This window comes from Ochotona curzoniae, unplaced genomic scaffold (assembly GCF_017591425.1).
Source record: "Ochotona curzoniae isolate NIBS_2020 unplaced genomic scaffold, NIBS_Ocur_1.0 contig_3819, whole genome shotgun sequence".
In the NCBI taxonomy this organism is placed as follows: Eukaryota; Metazoa; Chordata; class Mammalia; order Lagomorpha; family Ochotonidae; genus Ochotona; species Ochotona curzoniae.
In genome coordinates this window covers 9,210,491-9,231,958 of record NW_024466004.1, presented here as the reverse complement: position 1 = coordinate 9,231,958, position 21,468 = coordinate 9,210,491, and the positions used below count along the sequence as shown (strand labels likewise).

The 21,468-nt window shown below is 52.3% G+C and overlaps 1 protein-coding gene across 1 annotated transcript; it reads left to right on the top strand.

Moving 5' to 3' along the window:
* The first annotated feature begins 11,095 nt into the window (after window positions 1–11,095).
* On the top strand, window positions 11,096–19,134 carry TCTE1 (t-complex-associated-testis-expressed 1). The gene is made up of 4 exons (XM_040983085.1): window positions 11,096–11,357; window positions 12,544–13,112; window positions 16,465–16,914; window positions 18,925–19,134. The coding sequence occupies exons 1-4, from the start codon at window positions 11,096–11,098 to the stop codon at window positions 19,132–19,134; spliced, it is 1,491 nt and encodes a 496-aa protein (XP_040839019.1).
* Window positions 19,135–21,468: the final 2,334 nt, after the last annotated feature.

Here is a 21,468-nt window from a genome sequence, read left to right as displayed (position 1 = left end):
CAGCAAATTAAGCTGTCACCTGCAACACTGGAACATCCCATATCAGAACACTGGTTTGAGTCCCAGCTATTCCACTCGTCGTCCAGCTCCCTGCTCAGATGCCTGGGAAGGCAGCAGGAGATGACCCCAGCACTTGGGCCTCTGCCACACATGTGGCAGACCCGGATGGAATTCCTGGTTCCTGGCCTTGACCCGGACCAGCGCCAGCTGTTATAAGCCATGTGGGAAGTGAACAAGCAGATGGAAGACTCTCTCTCTGTAACTCTACCTTTCAAATAAATCTTTAAAAACAAAAGTTATATTTACCCTCATTGGACATTGCACAATATATACAATTTCAACACATTACCTGGTACTCCATAAATTTCTGCAGTTTTTATGTACCTATTAAAAACAGTGCAAGAAGTGCCTCAGAAGACAGGTGATCCCTTTTACTCGGAAGAGAGCAGACTTCCTGCTCCCAGGAACCTGGAATAGATGCCCCATCACTCATCATTTTACATGTCAGCGGTATCTGTGGGCATGCTCAGTACAGGATGCAGCCTGGGCACACCTGGCACCAGCAGAGGGCTCCCTGTGCACCAAGACCCAGAGCTGTCACCCGGTGGTCAGGATGGCCGGGCAAGCCTCTGTGGTCACTCCACAGCAGTAACTTATTGTCTTCGAGAACACCTGTTGATTTTGTGGATCATTAGGGTCACAGGTGTTGGACAGCTGCTGCAGGTGTGGCAGACGCCGAGCAAACCACAGTTCCTGCCTGCGTGGCATTCCATCCCAGTGGGGAGCAGGCCAAGAGAAGGTGTGTCCAACAGCAGGGAGGAGTTCCATGGAGGAAAAGCAAGAACAGGGAGCCCAAGGGGGCAGGTGGTGCCTCCCCGAGGTGTGGCATCTGAGCACAGAGTTGGGAGGTGAGGAGGTGAGCCAGTGCAAAGGCCTGGAGGTGTGGCAAGGAAGCCTGTGGCTCTGAGCTAGGAGCTGGTTTAGCAGCAGGTGGTAGGGTTAGAGAGCAGGATTGGACCAACCAAGATTTATTTGAGGTAATAGAAAGGCACAGAGAGATCTTCCATCGGCTGGTTCACTCCCCAAATGGCTGCAACGATCAGTGTTCACTGTCCAGCAATGAGGGACTTGGTGCACAGAGCCAACGATCGTACACACAGACTGCTCGCTGATAGTCAATAGCTAAAGTTTAATAACAGCAAAAGACTTTTAAAAACTGAAGATCAGTAGGCATAAGGAAGGAAGGTCCAGAACAGGGTGTGGCTTCCATGCTAGCAAGCGGGGGGGGGGGGGGGGGGGTCAATCAGTTCTAATAATTAAACAATGAGTTCTAATAATTAAACAGCGTGCACTAGAAGAGGCACTGCTGTTTGGTCTGTTATCAACACTTGAGGATCAGGGAGTTCCTGCATCCATGCTTTTCTGTTCCAATTGCTTCAGGACCTTTGCCCCGAGTCCTCTTGGCTTTCTCAGGATTACAGTTGGTTATGGTTTCACACCAGCAAGGTTTCCCATTGTCCTCCTACGAATTCCCGTCTTCCTATAACCAGGGCTGGGCCAGGCCAGCGCCAGAAGCATCTTCTAGGTGTCCCATGAGGGTTCAAGAGATCTAAACACTTGGGTCATCTTCCACTGCTTTTCTCAGGCACATTGTCCCACTGCCTTCCCAGGCACATTAGCAGGGACCTGGGTGGAAGCTGAACCTCTGGGACAGGAACCAATGGCCAAATGAGGAGCTGACAATGCAGGCGGTGGCTCTACTTGCTATGCCACAATACCAGTCCGCAGCCATAAGCTTTTTAAACAAGTTGCACAGGGGCCAGCATTGTGGTGCCACGAGGTAAGCTACTGGCTGCAATGCCATACTGGAGCAATGGTTCAAGTCTGGGCTGCTTGACTTAGATCCAGCTCCCTACTAATCCACCTGGCAAGGCAGTGAACAATGATTCAAGGGTTCAAGCCTCTACCTTTCACAGGGGAGACCTCAGGTGGAACTGCTGTTTCCTGGCTTCAGCCTGACCCAGCCCTAGCCGTTGCAGCCACTGAACCAGCAAATGGAGGATCTCTCTTCTTCCCTCTCTAGTTCTCTGTCTTTCAAATAAATAAATCTTAATAATAATAATTTTTTAAAAAGTCCCCAGGTTCCATGAGCTTGGTAAATGAGATGGTAAATGAGAGCGGAGTGGGCCCCCGTCATCCTTTCCTGTACCTGTTTTTGTCCTGATGGCTTGTGAGCAAATCACTGATTCTAGCACTGTTGGCAAAGCTTTGCTGCAGGATCATGAAACCAAGCAGTGACCACACTGCATAGTGCCCAACACAGGCCCAGCTCCTGCATGCTCCCTCTCCACCCCAGCCAGGCATTGTGGTCTCTGTGTTGCATGGTAAACTGGGGTAGTGGGCAGGCCCAGCTCAAAACTACACTGCCTTCCTGCTGCCTCTTCTTCCTATAGAAGTTGCTGTTTCACCAGCCAACATCCCCCCACAAAAAAGTCACTCCTGCCCCCAGAGGCGGCAGGGGAACAGGGCACCAGCCATATCCTGTCATACCAGGGCTGGGGGCATGGCCTCCTCCTAGGAAGCGGAGGGCGATTCCTGGCATTTAAAGAGAGGTGGGCCTGCAAGTTGGGCCTGCAGGTCTCCCATGAGTGCCCTAGACGAGTCCTTCCACTGTCACCTCCACCCCGCACAGCTAATTCCACCCAAGGAGACCTCGGCTGACCCTGCCTCGGCCTTCCACCTCTTCTCATCAAACCCCTAAAGCCCACCCATTCCTAAGTACACCCACCACAAGCCCTGAGCAAACCCAAGGACGCACCGTTTCCTCCCTACTCTGAGGCCCCTCGCTGCCCTTCGCACGCGAACCTCCAGAGGTCGGCAAGTCCCTCGCGGGACGGCCCCGCCCCCTGGCGACACAGGCGTCCCTAACGACGGCTCCCGGAGCTGCAGAAGCCGGCTGCCCACAACCCACCCGGAGTTTCCCCCTCGACCCTCGCCCACATTGGCCATCGCTGCTGTGGCTCCGCGTGGCTGAAGGGCCGGTCTGTATCCACCAGAGCTATCCCCCCATCTTGTCTCGTACCTCCCGCGCGCCCCTCTCCTCAACACACAGCTCCTCATCCCACCCACTGCCTGGGTCCTGGGAAGGAGGAGAGGGGTTGGCGACGAGCAGTCCTGACGTCCAGTCTCCCATCCAGGGCTGCCATTCCTGGCTGCCTTGTTCCCTTGGCTACCAAGGAGCTGACGGGACCTCTTCACCCTGGGGTAGGATGGGAGAAGGGCCCCCGCTGACCTTTGGAGATGAGCGCCTCCTGCTGAGGCTTCAGAGCTGAAGGTAGGGGGTGGGAAGGGGAAGAGCGAACCCGAGTGTTATTTTGAAACAACAGACCTGAGTGGAAAATTGAGGCACAGGTGCAACCTCACTGGGCCATAGACCAACGTGCTGGACAGGTAGGTGCCTGAGGTGGACTGTCTGCCAAGGATACCAGGGGATGGATGGGAGAGCTGGCTAAAAAAGCAGGGAAAGCAAGGTGCCAGATGGGTGTATGGGTCGTCAAAGCTGGTACCGTTCAGAGGGAAGGGACCATAGGCACAGAGGCACTTTCCCGCCGAGACAGAAGGCCGGGCCCCTCTTCAGCTGCCCAGTCAACAGGCGGGAGGGTGGGAGAGCCGCTTGGCAAAAGCTGGGACTAGCAGCAAGGGGGAGAGGCTACCCCAACATCTGGCCAGGAGGGAAGAGCCTCAGCCCACAGGATTAGGCTCAGCTGGGGACTTGAGGATGACTGGAGCAGGTGTGAGAGCTCGTGTGTGAGGAGGGGATGTGATTCCAGTGACTGTGGAGAGCATGGAGGGCCCAGGGCTGCCGCCTCGGGCACATGGGTCAGGGCCTGCTGTGCCCAGCAGCAAGAAACATAAGGGACAGACGCTGTTTAAGTCAGCACTGCAGGAAATAGCCCAGGGTGGCTCCACACTGGGAGCAAATGCTCAGGAGCCCCGAACTCCACTGTGCATGTCCTCACTCCACTGCGCATGTCCTCACTCCACTGCGCATGTCCTCACTCCACTGCGCATGTCCTCACTCCACTGCGCATGTCCTCACTCCTGCTTCCCGCCTGCAGGGCTAAGGTGCCCTTAGCTGGGGACACTAGAGCAGGGCACGACAGGCACTCACTCCCCGTGTCCCCCACCCACCTCTCTGGTGGCAGGAAGGAATCCTGCCCCAGGTCCCTCTGGGACCACCCTCCGTGGGGGCCTTGAGGAGCTGTCTGGGTGCCCTGCTGCTCCCAGCTCATCCCTGCAGGCTCTCAGGGAACATAATGCCACCTTTCACCATTATCAACATTGTCAGCTATAGCCAATGAAGGCACAGGCAGTTTAAGGCCTACCTGGAGGGGGGAAGGAGTCATCCATGTGCTGTGTGCAGCCTTCACTGTGATCAGGCCATCACTTCCTGTTCCTGGTCTCCAGTTTCCACACCGAATTGGATAAGGAGGTGGGTGAATAAGGTGGGGAGCCTGCCCTGCCTCCCTGTGGGGTGCTGAGGGAGGAAATGGTTCTGTACATACCACCCACCCTTGGCCCTTCCCAGCTGTGCCCTTGAACTCTTTCATCTGCTCATTTCCAATATCTCCCATTATTTCATCCATTGAGCTGTGTGTGAGCTGTCCAAAAGGCTGCCTGCCCCATGAGATCTGGGAGCTGAAGTCACTGCCGAGGAGCAGGGCAGTTCTGCGGGGTTTCAGGGCCTGGGATGAGAGCCTGGAGATCCCCGGCTGCTGTCTCTGAGTGACTGTCACAGCTTCCTGCTCATAGCCAGGCTTTCTTCCCTTCTGCTGATGGGGCTCCAGCAGCAGACCACACACCTCCTTCAAGGAGACGGTCTCTGCCTGCCAGCATGGGAACAAACCCCAAGGAGGAACCTGATTGGCTCAGGAGCCCACTGCCACACCCCTCACTCTGACCACAGAGCACTCCTATTGGCCCGGATCTACAAATGCTCTTATCAGATGCAGGGTTACCCCAAAGGAACAAGTGCCAACTGCCTGATCCAAGCCCAGCCTCCAGAGTTGGACTAGGAACCAGAGAGGCAAATGGGATGGACTCGGGGCAGAAGCACATGATGGGGTCGGGGAAGATGGGAAATCACATCACTCAGGTGATATAACTACCAGAGAGCTGGGGCCCAAACAAGACAGGCCTGGTGTAAGGGTGGGGGACAAGAAAGGCTGAAGAAGTGGGGCTTGAGAACATCACCCTCCCAGGCAGAGGTGGAACAGCCGGGACACAGGCCCATGTCATGTACCTGCTGCAGCCTGCCCTGTGCGAGGCTAGCAACAGCATCTGTTCCCAGAAGGCCTGGGGAGGCTGGCTTGGCCCGGTAGGTGAGGGTGAGCCAGGGACAGGTTGACATAGATACCCCGTTGTGGCTGCAAGAGACCTGCACGCCCAACAGCTGAGGTGAAGACATGGGCAAAGGAGAGGCCCTGAGTGGGGCTGCAGCAAACAGAGGAGAGAGAGGCCACCAGGGTGAGAAGCTTGGACAGAAGGGTTCAGTGAGTGTGGGACCCTGCAGGTTTCAAGTGACTCCCTGGCTGCTGTAAGTCCCCAGCTGAGCCTGATCCTGTGGGCCTTGATTGCGTTTGAGGGGCCAAGCCTGGGTGGAGTTCAGCGAGGCCCATCAGTTCAGACTCAGCAGTGAGGTGGGGCAATCCCAGGAGACCCCCCAAGGGACCCCAGGATCCCTTTGATAAAGAACACATCAGGAGTGAGGAGAAGGACTGAGTGGTGGTCCCCAAGGACAGTGATCAGGCCCCACCTGTCCAGATGAAAGTCATAGTCATTGCCATCTTTAAAACATGCATTACTGGGAGGCAGTTGTTGTGCTCCTGACCCTTTTAAAGATTTGTTTATTTTTATTGGAAAGGCAGATATACAGAGAGGAGAGAGAGCAAGATCTTCCATCCAATGATTCACTCCCTAAGTTACTACAACGACCAGAGCTGAACTGATCCAAAGCCAGGAGCCAGGAGTTTCTTCTGGATCTTTCACGTGGGTGCAGGGTCCCAAAGCTTTGGACCATCCTCAACTGCTTTCCCAGGCCACAAGTAGGGAGCTGGATGGGAAGCAGGGCTGCTGGGATTAGAACCAGCACCCATATGGGATCCTGGTGTGTGCAAGGTGAGGGCTTTAGCCGCTAAGCTATCGCACTGGGCCCCTCCTGACCCTTTTAAATAGACTTGGTTTCAGTATTTTTTTTCCTTTCTCTTCTTTTCTTTTTTTTTTAAGGGCTATTTATTTGAAAAACAGAGCTACAGAGAAAGAGACCATTCATCCTCTGGCTCACTCCCCAGATGGCTGAAACAACCATAGATAGGCTGCTCCATAGTCAGGGACCTAGTGCTTCCATGTGGTTGAAGGGGCCCAAGCACTTGGACTATCCTACACTACTTTCCCAGGCTCGTTAGCAGAGAGCTGAATCAGAAGTGAAGCAGCGGGCCCGGCGCGGTGGCGCAAGTGGTTAAGTCCTCGCCTTGCACGCCCGGGATCCCACATGGGCGCCGGTTCTATCCCGGCGGCCCCGCTTCCCATCCAGCTCCCTGCCTGTGGCCTGGGAAAGCAGTCGAGGACGGCCCAAAGCTTTGGGACCCTGCACCCGCGTGGGAGACCCGGAAGAGGCTCCTGGCTTCGGATCGGCATAGTATCGGCCCGTTGCGGCTCACTTGGGGAGTGAATCATCGAACGGAAGATCTTCCTCTCTGTCTCTCCTCTCTGTATATCCGCCTTTCCAATAAAAAAATAATAAAAATAAATCTTTAAAAAAAAAAAAAAAAAGAAGTGAAGCAGCCAAGACTTCAACTGATGCCTCTATGGGATACTCACATCGTAAGCAGTGGCTTTAACCGCTATGCCACACTAACAGCCCAATTTTGTGTGTGTATCTATGTGTGTATGTATAGATAAATAGATAGATAGGTAGAGATATATAAACTACATATAGATATATACAACTATATATATAAATACATATGAAACTAAAATCCATGGAAGAAAGTATCCCCTGTGTTTAGTGAAAGTCTGCCTGCCGGAAGTGTGCTTTGTGATAGCTATTTCTCTCTCTCTTTTTTTCAGATTTATTTTATTTTTTCACTAGGAAGTCAGATATACAGAGAGGAGGAGAGACAGAGAAAGATCTTCTGTCCAATGATTCACTCCCCAATTGGCTACAACAGCCAGAGCTGAACCAATCCAAAGCCAAAAGCCAGGAGCTTCTTCCGGGTCTCCCATGCGGGTGCAGCGTTTCAAGACTTTGAGCCATACTCGGCTGCTTTCCCAGGCCACAAGCAGGGAGCTGGGCGGGAAGCAGAGCTGCTGGGATTAGAACCAGCACCCATATGGGATAGAGGCACATGCAAGATGCGGACTTTAGCCACTAGGCTACCATGCTGGGCCCTGTGATAGCTATTCTTAAGGAGTACAACAGTTAGGCCATACCTTGGGATGCCAGGATCCCTTGTCAGCATGTCTGGGATTGAGTCCCAGCTTCACTCCTGATTCCAGCTTCCTGCTAATGTGCACCGTGGGAGGTAGCAGGTGGTAACTCCCAGGTGGAAGAGCCAGATTGAGTTCCTGGCTTCCGGCTTTGGCCTGGCCTAGCCCCAGCCGTTCACATTTAGAGTGCACCAACTTATGGGAGATCACTCTCTCTTTAACTGTCAAATTCAAGAATATGTTTCAAAAATCAAGAGTCATGAACTCTGACCTTATTGTATGGTTAGTGTTTTCAACATTTGCCTTGAAAATGTCACAGACCTCAGCCAAAGCATCCCAGGGCCTTTGGCAGCTGTCTCCTGCATCAGCCTGGCTCAGGGCAACCAGGCAGAACAAGGCCCTGCCCTTAGCTGGGTCCTGCTGTACAGGCTGCAGGCACAAAAGCAGCAGCAAGAGCAACTCAGGCCAGACTTTGTGAAGAACTGCCAGTTCCCTCTGAGAGTGGCATCCTAGGTCATGAGCCTAGGGCCATCCCATGTCATGGGGCATTTCTGACTCCAGGTCCAGGCTTCCAGGAGGAAGTAAAAAGAACCACCTAGCAGGACAGTGAGGTGGGGGGTGGTGTGAGCGATGCCTGCAGCTCCCATTCCAGACCATTGCCCAGCGCCCCTCCCCCTGTCCTTCTGCTCTCCCCTGGACACAGAAAGAGGCCTGGAGAGCCCTGTACCTACTCAGAGATGCCACCTCTGGTTGGCCCTCAGGGAGCAGGACTCTGAAGAAAGAATACTACCCCTGCACCCTGCACCCTGCACCCTGCACCCATCCCACCAGGGCTCTCTGCAGAGTCAGTGCATGGCCTTCTATCAGAGAAATTGCTGCAGCAGCCCAGATAGGTGCCCCCTTTTAACAAGGAAACCAGCTCAGCGAGGTTAGGGAACTTGGCCAAGGTCACACAGCTAGTTACAGGCAGTCAGAAATGCAATGTCAGCTGATGTGCTTCTCAGCAGCACCACCTCCTCTCAAGCCCACTTCCCTGAGGGGCCTTCAGAGAGCAATGATCCCACTATTCTGGACACAGCCTGTGTGTACATTTGTATCTCATTTACGTAAGAGGGGCCACAATACATAGATGTCCTTCCCTCTCGCCGTTCCTCCCCCTTCTGTCAGGCTTTTCCTCCTTGGCATCTTGGCAGGTTGGGGAGCACCATCTGGTCCCTTCTGCTGCCAAGGATGCCCCTGCTGCTTCCCAGTATTCCTGCCTGCCAACTACTACCTGGAGCCTGAGGCCCTGTGCTGCTGCCCCTCGCCTGGTTTCATGGGGGAGGCGCCATGGAGCAAGAACAAGCAAATTGGGGTGGGGAAAGACATCTTCAGACATTGACAAGTCCTCGGTCTCCTGGCTTCTGTCTCTAGTCCCAAATTTAGCTGGCTTCTCGCCTCCCACGCCTGCCCGCTGCTGTCTGGAGCGCCAGGAAGCTGCGAGGAAGATTGGGACGGGGAGAGGGAAGGTGGAAGCCCAGAGCCAGAGCCTTCAGTATTGAGGAGGAAAGGAAGATATGGGCACTGGGGTGGGTGCTGGTGGTCTGGTCTCCCTTCATTGCTCTCTGCACCGAGTCCTGCCCACATCAAAAACCAGTGTGACTGCTGAGCCCTCAAAATCGAACACTTAGTATGAAAACATTCATGTAAAAGATTGTGGGCTAAATCACCTTGCAAGCACCAGCATCCCATATGACTGCTGGGTTCGTATCCCAGATGCTCCACTCCCTGTTTATGGCCTTAGAAAGCAGTAGAGGATAGCCCAAAGTCTTGGGACCCTGCACCTGCATGAAAGACCTGGAGGAGGTTCCTGGCTTCTTGCTCCTGCCTCCAGATTGACTCGGCTCTGGCCATTGTGATCATTTAGGGAATGAACCAGCAAATGGAAGATCTTTCTCTCTGTCTTTCCTTCTCTCTATAAATCTGATTTGCCTTCCCAATAAAAATAGTAGATCTTAAAAAAGAAAATCGCAATTTTTTTAATTCATTACATACATAGTGACAATGTTTGGGATTACTGAATTAAATATAAGGAGAATTGCACCCATTTAATATGGGTACTAGCTTACTTAAAATAACATTCATGGCTTGCACTATATTTCTTTTGGCTGACTCTGTTAACCCGGTCCCCTAGTTGAAGCAGTTGCTGTTCCATGAAATGTTTCACATGGAAATCTCTTTGGAGCTGAATGTTCTTTGTTACTCCTCTGCCTTTGGGGTACCCCTCACACTTAAGACACTACCATGTAGGGTTCTGTTTTTAACCTTGGTAGACTGAATTTATTTTTTTATTTTTTAAATTTTTTACTTTTTGGTAGATTGAGTTTAAATTAACTCTTGTTCTTTATAAGCTGTGCAATACTGGGCAGATTAATTAATTTATCTGTGCTTGTCTTTCACAATAACAAAGAGGGAATATTATGAGTGCCTCTAGCAGGAAAACTTCTGTGAGGATAAATGAGTTAATATGCAAAAAGAACTGGGAAATTTCTAGGCAGGGTAAGGACAGGCGCTCAGCGGTTAGGACATTGCTTGGGCAGCCCACATTACAGGCTGGAGTGGCTAGATCAAGTGTGGGCTGCTCTGCTTCTGATCCGGCTTCCTGCCCATGCACACGCTGGGAGGCAGCAGGCAATGGCCAAAGGACTTGTGTCTCTACCAACTCACAACGCAGACTCAGACTGAGTTCTGGGTTCTAGCCCAGGCTTGGCTGATACAGGCATTTGGGAAAGTGAATTCAGCGGATGAAAAACCTCTATCTGTCTTTCAAATAAAATGAAAAATAAGTATTTCTGAATTGGAAAGCAGGGCATCTGGCATGTGGCAAGGACCGTGATCACTGTGTAGCTGTGATTATCTGAAACTCTGACAGCTCCTTGCTAGTTTCTTGGGGCTACATGGATCATCTACTGTGACTCCTGGGATGTGCTTGCTTTCTTTAAGTAACTTTTTAAAAATATTTGCTTATTTTTATTTGAAAGGTGGATTTACACAGAGAGAAGGAAAGACAGAAGAAAGAGAGAGAGATCTTCTATCTGCTGTTTTACTCTATTTTACTCCCCAAATGGCCACAAGGGCCAGAGCTGGGCTGGTCCAAAACCAGGCGCCAGGAGCATTCTGCAAGTCTCCCATGTGAGTGTAGGGACCCAAGCATCCTCCACTGATTTCCCAACCTGAATCAGAAGTGGAGCAACTGGGACTTGAACCGGTGCTCATGTGAGATGTCAGCACCACAGGAGGCTTAATCCACTACACAACCGTGCCAAGCCCTGGATGTTTCCTTTTATCCATTCCTCCACTGCTGGTCACCATCACCCTTCTGAAATTCAGAGAGGCTCAGTAACCTATCCAGGGCCATACAGTGAGACAGTGGGATGTGCACTTCACTGCTCCATGGTGGGCCCAGAGCCCTGAGTGGCACCACTCCATGCCACCTGTCTACGCAAATATCCCCTGAGGCCCTCCAAAATCACACGCACACACCTCTGCCTCCTCCTCCTTGCTCTAGGTCCCCATCGACATCCAGGATCCAGAGATCTGAGTGGCCACCCAGGAGCTAACCGCCACCATGTTGCAAGTCCCCAGCATGCAGGACTCTGGCTCCAACCGGTCCTCAACCTCTGCCCAAGAGCGGCCTTCCTCTGCGAGCCAAGCTCCACCCCCGACTTCTCAGGCCACAAAGCCCTCATCCATGACCCTGCCTGCCAAGTCTAAAACCTCCAGTTTCCGTCGCATGCGCCGGATCATTGCTGAGGACCCTGAGTGGTCACTGGCTATCGTGCCCCTCCTCACAGAGCTCTGCATTCAGCACATCGTCCAGAACTTTCACAGTGAGTCTGGCCCTGCGGGACGCCCAGGGGCTCACCGGCATGGGGACGGGTGGTGGGAACAGCCTGGAGCCGATATCCCAGCACCAAGACCCCCAAGTCCCCTGACCTCCAGGTTGTCCCCGGTTTCCCACACAGCACCCTCATACCAAGCCTAAGCTTCCCTTCCTCTCAGGGTGAAGATGGCATCTCCTGCCGTGCCTTTAGCCAGGGCTCACCGAACCCCCTCTCACACTGTGCCCTCCTCCATGCTGATGCCACCTTCTTGCTTTTCCTTTTTTTATTTTTTTAAGATTAATTTGAAAGAGAAAATCAGAGAACTCTTACATCTGCTGCTTCATTCTCCAAATGGCCACAATAACCAATTCTAAGCCAGACCTAAGCCAGAAGCTAGCAAATGCACCTGGGTCTCCCATGTGGGTGTAGGGACCCAAGCAACTGGGCCATCTCCCACTGCTTTCTCAGTCCTATTAGCAAGGAACTGGATCCAAAGTGAAGCAGCCAGGACTTGAACCAGCACCCCTAGGGGATGCCGGTGCTGCAGCCCAGTAGCTCTCCCTGCTGTTTCCATCACTTACTCATGCAAAATCCAGCCTGCTTGTACAAAATACCAGCTCCTTACACTTGCTGGTCCACTTCCCTGGCAAGCTGTACTCCACTCAGACCAGTAATGTCTATAGACACTGCCCCTTCCTGAGAGGAGCAGGCTACTTCTCCCACTGGCTGGGGAGCCCCCTGAGGCCAGGGCCTCCTTTGTCCACGGCTGCACTCCTTTTGTTTTTTGTGGTTTGCCTCTCCCTCACTAGAATAAAAAAGCGGAGAGGAAGAAACTCTCTTTGTTCTCATTCCTAAATCTCCACACACAGAATAGCATGTGGGTTATATTAGGTGCTCACAAAAGTTTATATTTTTGATATTTGTTAGATTGGGACTTCCAGTCTGAGATTGCCTCCTCCATCAGACTAGATGATAATGATGGTTGGTCCCGGATCTCAGACTCGAGCTCCCTGAGACCAGATCCTGATGGCCCACCCATCAGGCAGGGAGCACCCCAATGCCAGGCCTATGTCTCCTCTCAGCTTGAGCCTTCCTCAGACTGAAGTTCCCCTGGGGCGTTTCCTCATTGTCCCAGACAGGTGCAACTGGGGACTCCTAGGTGACCCCCATTGTCCTCTCTCTGTTCCCAAAGACAACCCCATCCTGAAGCAACTGCTCCCAGAGCACCAGCAAAAGGTCCTGAACCACCTGGCACCCGACCTGCCACTGACCGTGACCGCTAACCTCATCGACCACGAGAGCTACTGGCAGCGCTGTTGCATGCAACGATGGCCAGTGTGCCATGTGGCCGAGCACGGTGGTAGCTGGAAGCGCATGTTCTTTGAACGGCACCTGGAGAACCTGCTCAGGCACTTCATCCCGGGCACCACGGACCCGGCTGTGATCCTCGACCTGCTGCCGCTCTGCAGGAACTACGTGCGCAGGATCCGAGTGGACCAGTTCCTCCCCCCAGTGCGGCTCCCACCCCCGCCCCACGCCGGGGACCATTCGGACTCGGGCAGTGAGGGAGAGCTGGAAGAGCCCATCATGGATCACTACCAGCTGGGAAACCTGGTGGCTGGCCTGAGCCACTTGGAGGAGTTGGACCTGGTGTATGGAGTCAAAGACTGTGGCATGAACTTCGAGTGGAACCTCTTCCTCTTCACCTACCATGACTGCCACTCCTTGGCAGCCACCATTAAGGCATGCCACACCCTCAAGGTACCATTGGCCCCCAGCTGCCGTGCTTCGCCCCACTCCCTCAGATCTCTGAGAGTCCCTCTGTGTCATCTTCTTCTCCTTTGCTGACTCAGGCTTGTTTGTATTTATGCATCTTGCACCAAGCCAGCAGGTTCCTGGGGCTGCTGATCTAATCTAGACACTGTGCAGCCCCCATACTTGGCCCCAGTTTATCACTCAGTCAGGGAACCAACATCTGCATTCCAGGCCCTGTCCTAGGTGCTGAAGACACAACGCACAGCAAAATTAGGTCATTTGTGCTTCTGGAGCTGACAAGCTGGTGGGATGAAAGACACTCATCAGCAGTGATATAAATGTGAAACTGTGACTAGAATACAGTTGCCAGATTTAGCAAATAAAAGTGCAAGACACCCAGTATTTGAATTTCAAGAGTGGGCATGTGACCGTACAATAAGGACACTATTTGGGGATGTCAGTACACTATACTGGAGTGCCTGGGTTCACTTCCTGGCTCCTGATTCCTGATAATGTGCACCTTTAGAGACAGAAAAAGGTGGCTCCTCCTTGATTTAGCAAGATGGAGGTCCCTGCCTGGGGACTGTGGCAGTGAAGTGCCAAGAGCAGAGATCAGGTAGCTATGGTTTATGGGGGAGAGTAGAAGTGAGGAATGGGTGACTGTGTTCAGTTTTTGCTCTGTTTTGTTTTGTCAAAAACTTTGCTGTTGGACCAGCATTGTGTCACGGTGGGTTAATATACCACCCCATGAGTGTTGGTTCGAGTCCTGGTTCTCCACTTCCCATCTAACTCCCAGGGAAAACAGCAGAGAATGTCCCAAGTACTTGGATCTCTGCTATCCATGTGGGAGACCTAGATGAAGATCCTGGCTCCTGGCTTTGCCCAGCCTCTGACCGTTGTGGCCATTTGGGAAGTGAACCAGCAGATGGGACATGTCTCCTTCGTCCTCTGTAACTCTGCCTTTTAAACAAAACGAAATTTAAAAACTTGGCTGTGGGGCAGGCAGATAGAGCAGTACTAGGTGAGAGCTTTCACCTTGCTTAAGAAGAAACTTGACTGTGTTTGCAAACAAGGTTAAGATCCTATCCAGCTGCAAGAAAGGGATTGACTATGGCAGGGAGACCAGGGAAAGTTCCTGAAGGGAGCAGGAGGATAGGATCTAGGGCAGAAGTGGCCCTGGAGAAGGGGAGAGGGGAAGTAAGAGGCAGTAAGTCTGTGTTTGCTGTCAGTAAAGTGAAGGATTCTGTTGGGAGCACCTGGTCCCTCCAAGTCAGAGGAGGTTGGAAAAGGTTGAAATTGTTGTCTAAGATGGTGAGTGTATTATCAGAGAACTGAAGGGCACACAGCACTGAGCGCCCATAGGTGGTTTCAATCATGCCCACCAGTCCATCTGGGGACATCTTCTGTGATGTCAGATTCTTGGGCAAAACACACAGAAAATAGAGATGGGCGTTGACCCAGCCTTGCAGCTTTGCAGGTAGATTGAGGAAGAAGCCAGAGGCTAAGAGACCTTAACCCCAACTAGAAGGGAGGTTAAAGGAGAGAGGAGACTGAAGGCTGCATGAGAGCATAGCCCCCCGAGGGCAGAGAGGTGGAACAAGGCAATAGGAGGTGGGGTGGGGGGAGTGCCCATCAATAATGCTCAAAATGCTCATCCCCCTCCCTGCTTCTTCCCCTCCCTACCTTTCTCCCAATTCTGACCCTAATAAAAATCCTCTGCTCTAAGCCTCCATTATCTACATACAAAATGGAGAGAACTTGCTCTACTTTATCAGGACACTATGCATTAGAGATGATGCTTATGAAATCTTCCAGAAGCATGCCAACACATAATAATGGCTCAGTAAGGGTTGTGGTACAGCAAATGAAGCTGGTGCCTGGGATGTTGGCATCCCATATGGGTTCTGATTCAGTCCTGGCTGTTTCACTTCCAATCCAGCTTCCCACTAATATGCCTAAAGAAACAGTGAAGTTCACCCCAAGTATTTGGGCCCCTGCAACCCTGAGGCAGACCTGGAAGAAGCTCCTGGCTCCTGTCTTTGGACCAGTCCAGCTCCAGCCATTGTGGCATTTAGGAGCATGAACCAACAGATGGAAGATCTCTCTCTTTTTATGTCTCTCTCTCTCTGTAATTCTGCCTTTCAAATAAATAAATAAATAAATATTTCCAAAAAAGTAATGATTTCTTAGTAAATAGCAACCTCTTTCCCAACTACCCACCACCACTTGTGCACCACTCCACTAGGTCAGGTAGGCCTGCCTCATCCAAGAGCCAGCCAGCTGAGCACAACCTCAAGCCTCCCTGTGGCTTCCCTTTCTACCTGTAAGAAGCAGATAGGGGGCAGGCCTAGTGGAAAGGCAGAGTTACAGAAAGAGTGGGAGAAACAGAGAAAGACCTCTGGTCCATTGGTTCACTCCTCAAATACCTGCAATAGACAAAGCCAGGAGCCAGGAACTCCATCTGGGTCTCCCATGTGGATGGCAGGAATCCAAGTCCTTGAGCCATCATCCACTGCCAGCAAGAGTGCACATCAGTAGGAAGCTGGATTAGAAGTAGAGCAGTTGGGACTCAAGACAGTACTCCAGCGTGGGATGCAGAAATCCCAGGGGTACCACAACACCTGCTCAAAATGAATGCTTCTTGGGGCTACTGCAATGGTGTAGCATGCTTCAACATCCCATATGGGCACTGGTTCAAGTGCCGGCCACTCCAACTCCCTGCTAAGGGCCTGGGAAAGCAGTGGAACATGACCCAAGTGCTTGGGCACCTGGATCACTCCTGGTCCCTGCCTTTACCCTGGCTCCGCTCTGATCATTGAGGCCACTTGGGGAGGAAACCCGCAGACAGAAAATCTGTGTTTTTTCTCTCTTGTGTTTCTTTCTCTAACTCTGCCTTTCAAATAAATAAAATAAGTCTTTTTTTTTTAAGATTTGTTTTATTTGAAAGTCAGATGTACAGAGAGGAGGAGAGACAGAGAAGAAGATCTTCCATCTGTTGATTCACTCCCGAAGTGGCTGCAATGGCCGGAGCTGCACCAATCTGAAGCCAGGAACCCAGAGCCTCTTCCAGGTCTCCCACATAGATGCAGGGTCCCAAGGCTTTGCACTGTCCTCAGCTGTTTTCCCAGGCCACAGGCAGGGAGCTGGATGGAAAGGGGGGACTGCCAGGATTAGAACCGGTGCCCATATGAAATCCTGGTGCATGCAAGGTGAGGACTTTAGCAACTAGGCTACCACGCTGGGCCCTAAAATAAGGGTTTTTTTTTTAATTAAAAAATAAATGCCTTTAAATATGAGTAAGCAGATATTTTCTCCCCAGCTGGCCACTGTCATAGACCCCTTCTGTACCTGCCTGCAGGTCTTCAGGCTAACCCGCAGCAAAGTGGACGATGACAAGGCACGCATCCTGATTCGAAGCTTGCTGGATCACCCAGCCCTTGAGGAGCTAGACCTGTCCCACAACCTCATTGGGGACCGTGGTGCCCGTGGGGCCGCCAAGCTACTGTTGCACAGCCGCCTGCGTGTGCTCAACCTGGCCAATAATCAGATCCGTGGGCCTGGTGCGCAGTCACTGGCTCACGCCCTGGCATACAACACTAACCTCATCTCCCTCAACCTGCGCCTCAACTGCATCGAGGACGAGGGTGGCCAGGCAATTGCCCATGCCCTGCAGACCAACAAGTGCCTCACCACACTACACCTCGGGGGCAATGAGCTGTCTGAGCCCACAGCCACAATCCTGTCCCAAGTGTTCACTGTCAATACCACGCTCACCAGCATCAATCTGTCCTGCAACCACATTGGACAGGTAGGGGTGTGTGTGTGTGTGTGTGTGAGACTAGTTCAACTGCCCTGAGAAACTTGCAGGACAAGTGTTAAGATCACAGACGTGAGGCTGGCATCGTGGTATAGCAAGCTAAGACTCAGTGGCACCAGTTCGAGTCCCAGATTCCCTAGTTCCGATCCAGCTCCCTGCTAATGCACATGGAAAAGCAGCAGAAGATGGCCCAAGTGCTTGGGCTCTGGCACCCCAAGTGGGAGACCTGGAGGAAGCAACTGGCTTCTGGCTTCAAATTGGCTCAGCTGCAGCAATTCTAGCCTTTTGGGGAGTGAACCAGTGGATGATCGTTCTCTCTGTCTCTGTAAATCTGCTTTTCCAATAAAACAAATAAATCTTTTAAAAAAAAAAAAGTATACATACAGGGTCTGGCATGGTAGCCTAGTGGCTAAAGTCCTCACCTTGGAGGCTCTTGGATCCCACATGGGTGCCCGTTTGTATCACGGCTGCTCCACTTGCCATCCAGCTCCCTGCCAGCTATGGCCTGAGAAAGCAGTCGAGAATGGCTCAAAGCTTTGAGACTCTGCACTCACATGGGAGACCTGGAAAAAGCTCCAGGTTCCTGGCTTCAGATCAGCTCAGCTTCGGCCATTGCAGCCACTTGGGGAGTGAATCATCAGACAGAAGATCTTCCTCTCTGTTTCTCCTCCTCTCTGTGTATCTGACTTTGTAATAAAAATAAATAAATCTTTTTTAAAAAAAGAAAAGACTTTATTTATTTGAAATGCTGACCTATAGAGAGACAGAGATCTTCCATCTGCTAGTTCACTCCCCATGTGACTACAACTGCTGGGTCTGGGCCAAAGCAAAGCCAGGAGGCAGGAGCTGCTTCCAGGTCTCCCTAGGGGTGCAGGGGCCCAGGCACTTAGGCCACATCCCACTGCTTTCCCAGAAACAAGTAGGGAGCTGGAATAGAGTGGAGCAGTCGGAACTTGAACCCATGCCCCTATAAGATGCTGGCATTGCAAGCAGTGGCTTAAATTGCTGTGTCACAAACCAGCCCCATTATGTAATATTTGTACACCTGTGAGAAAATGCAGTGCAGTACTTCAATTGGTGCCTACAGTGTGAGCTGGCCAAATCAACCAATTGGCATTTCCACCTTTGTACCCTCTTCCATGCTGTTGATATTACAAATTTTTATTTTTTGATGATCTACAGTGTTGTGCAAAGAGAATCTGTTGCTTCGATATGATTGTGTTTTGTGCCAAAAAACATACTCTATACAAACTTTTTAAGAGTATTTTTTTAAGATTTACTTATTTTTATTAGAAAGGCATACTCAGGGAGAAGAGGGACAGCGAGAAACATCCTCCGTTTGATGGCTCACTCCCCAGGTGGCCGCAACGGTCATAGCTGAGCCAATCTGAAGCCAGGAGCTTCTTCAGAGTCTCCCATGTGGGTGCAGGTTCCCAAGCCTTTGGACCATCCTCAATTACTTCCCCAGGCCACAAGCAGGGAGCTGGAAGGGAAGGGGAGCAGCCAGGATACAAGCTGCTACGGGATCCTGTCCTTTGCAAGGGGAGGATTCAGTCCATTGAACCATCATGCCAGGTCCTAAACATTTTATTTTACTTGAAAGCCAGAGTTAAAGAGAGAGAAGGAGAGAGAGAGAGAATCTTCCATCTTCTGGTTCACTCCCCAAATGGCTGCAACAGCCATAGTTCAACAGCCAAACTGGGCTGATCCTAAGTTGTGAGCCAGGAGCTTTTTCTGGGTCTCCCACATGGGTGCAAGGGGTCATCCTCCACTGCTTTCCCAGGCCATAAGCAGGGAGCTGGAATGGAAGTGGAGCAACTGGGATTTAAACTTATGCCTAAAAAAATAAAAACAAACAAGCAAATAAACTGATGCCTATAGGGAATGCTGGTGCCACAGGTGGAGGATTAGGGTGCTCTACCACCAAGCCAACCCCTAACATCTTTTGTTTTAAAATTTATTTAATTTTTAAATTAAGATTTCCTTCTGCCCCTCTCCCAGGATGGCGGCAAGCAGCTCCTGGAAGGCATCCTGGACAACAAGACCCTCCTGGAGTTCGACCTGCGCCTGTCAGATATAGCCCAGGAGAGCGAGTACCTCATTGGCCAGGCCCTCTGTGCCAACCGAGAAGCTGCCCGCCAGCGCACCTTGAATTCCAACCACCTCATGTCTTCCATCACTGCCAAGAACCTGTACAACTCCGTAGGATAAGACCCCAGACATGACTCACTGCCCTCCACTTCCATGTCTGCTGTACTGTCACACTGCTCAGGGAGTTGGGGCAGAAAGTTCCTGGGAAGGGGAGTGCTCAATTATGTGTGGATGCAGGGAAGAGGGGGCCCAGGATGAGATCTAAAGCCAGAAACAGTCAGTCTCTGTCCCTGGAGAGAATGTGCAGCTGGGCCTCCTCCCTCAGGTGGCCAATCACTTCCGGGAATGGGAAAGGCTGCATGACAAGATACACCTGCTCAGACTCCCAAAGGGACCATCCACACCTGGATCTAAGACAGACCTGGACCTTGCCCTCGCCCACCAACACACACCCTGTCCCTTGCCACACACACACCCCTCTGAGTACAATAGCGCCCCCTGCCAGTTCCACCTCCCTGTCCCCTGATCCTGTGCTAAGTGATCCAGTTCCACAGGTCACACTATTACCACAGTCCCCAGTCTGGCAAGGGGACAACAGAGGGATCGGGGGAGGGCTCAGACCAGTAGATTCCCTTGGAAGGGTGTTGTCGGGCAGCATGGCCCTCTCCCTTGCATCCAGAGGTAGCCCACCAGTGGCAGGAGGTAGGGAATAAGTGCCACACTGAAAAGGAAGTCAGTGAATCATCCCCAACTTTATTATCCACCCGTTTGATTTCTACAATCTTTGCGCCTAGAAATCCACAACAGAAAGGCCACAGTGTGATGCACCCAACTGACTGAGAGACTGGCCTTCTCTGCAGCCAGGCCCAGCCCAGCCCGTTCACCCCAGGACCCCTGGAGCCTTCCGGGAGCCCTGCAGGAGTCCTCCCACCCTGAAGCCATCCCGAACAGAGTCACCTCAGCCCAGGGGGGGCCACGAGAGAAACCACAGGTGCATTCAGGCTGAGCCCCACCCCCACCCAGAACCTTCAGAGACATTCCCACAGTCCAGGGGCACCTGCTCTTCAGGGCCTCCTTCCAACAAGCGGGCATTAAGCAGAGCACCAAACGGGGCTCGGGAAGTGACCGCACATGTGTGCCTGTCCGGGCCACCGAGATTCTGTCTGCACCTGATTCCTTCTGACAGTTCCCAAGTGCAAACATGTAAGGTGTGTGTGTGTGTGTAGCCACAGCTGCTAACAGAGGTTCTAATTAGAGAAACAAGAACATTCAGTGTAAAGTTTAATTTTAGAGATTAATTAATTTTCTGGTTTTCCCTGGCAATCAATAAAGCTACCAAGAAAAAAAAAGAACAGACCAAGACTTGGTTTCTCTCTAAATCTGTGCGTGTGTGGGAGGTGAGGCTGTCCATGTGAGAAGACCGAGGCAGAGATGGTCGATACAGGCAAAAATAACAACAATAATAATAACAGGGCTCCCGCCCCCTTCCCTCTTCCAAGGCCAGGCTCTGCCTTGGGATGGGGCCCAAGACAGCAGGAGCCCAAGCGCCTCCCTTCTTGGAGCCGGAAGGAACCTGGGCTACCTTCACATAAGGGCAGGACACCCAGGTGCCAGCTGGCCCAGAGATGGGGCCTGAGGTCACAGCTCACCACCTGCACTGCACAGGTGTCCAAGCAGAGGAAAAACAGAGGGGGCTCTCCAACCACCAGGCCCCACGAGGAGCACAGACTCGGGGTTCAGGTGGTTGGTTCGGTGCTGGCTGGCTGGCAGGCAGGCAGGCTGGTGGGTCACCTCCCCCTGGCCAGCCCCCTCCATTCTCTCTTCATAAACACAAAGTTCAACCTGCCAGGGTTCCAGGAACCTTGGCATCTCCATAGTAGATTGGACTGGGGACCCACACATTCCCCACCCACCACTCCCCAGGAAGAAGGGGTTTCCCAAAGGTGATGTTGCATAGGTGGAGGTCATGTGTATCCTTTGGAGGATGCACACCAGGCAGGCTAGAGACGGGAAGGAGTGGAGCAGGGGAGAGGGGTTCTGATGGCTGATGGCGCAGGTGAAGTGAGACGCCTCAGAGGTCAGCAGTGCCTGGGGTGGGGGTGGCCCAAGGGTTAGTCCCTGCAGCCAGAAATTCGAGCTCAGTCCCTGGGCACTAAATCTGCAGGGGGTGGGGGGGAGAGGGGATTGTACCAACGTTAGCCAGCGTGGTGGAGGGGCAGGGGTTGTACACAGACATGCACACTTAAACGCAGCAGCTGGAGGTCAGCACGGGGACACAGGGCGAGCCAGAGCCCTGGAGGTGGGGAGAAGGGAGCAGGACCAAGTCCATCAACTCCCCACCCCAGGTGCGGGGCATGACAGGATGCCACCTGTGAAGACCCTGGGACACACAGCAGGGACTTCAGCACGTGAGGCAGGGGAGACTGGAGGGGCCAAGCGAGAGACACAATTCCT

Bases quoted from the DNA above. Each gene is read 5' to 3' on its own strand.
- TCTE1 (XM_040983085.1), top strand. From the start codon at position 11,096: ATGTTGCAAGTCCCCAGCATGCAGGACTCTGGCTCCAACCGGTCCTCA. The intron at 13,113-16,464 runs GTACCATTGGCC...ACCTGCCTGCAG, and splicing joins AGGCATGCCACACCCTCAAG to GTCTTCAGGCTAACCCGCAG. The intron at 16,915-18,924 runs GTAGGGGTGTGT...CCCCTCTCCCAG, and splicing joins CCTGCAACCACATTGGACAG to GATGGCGGCAAGCAGCTCCT.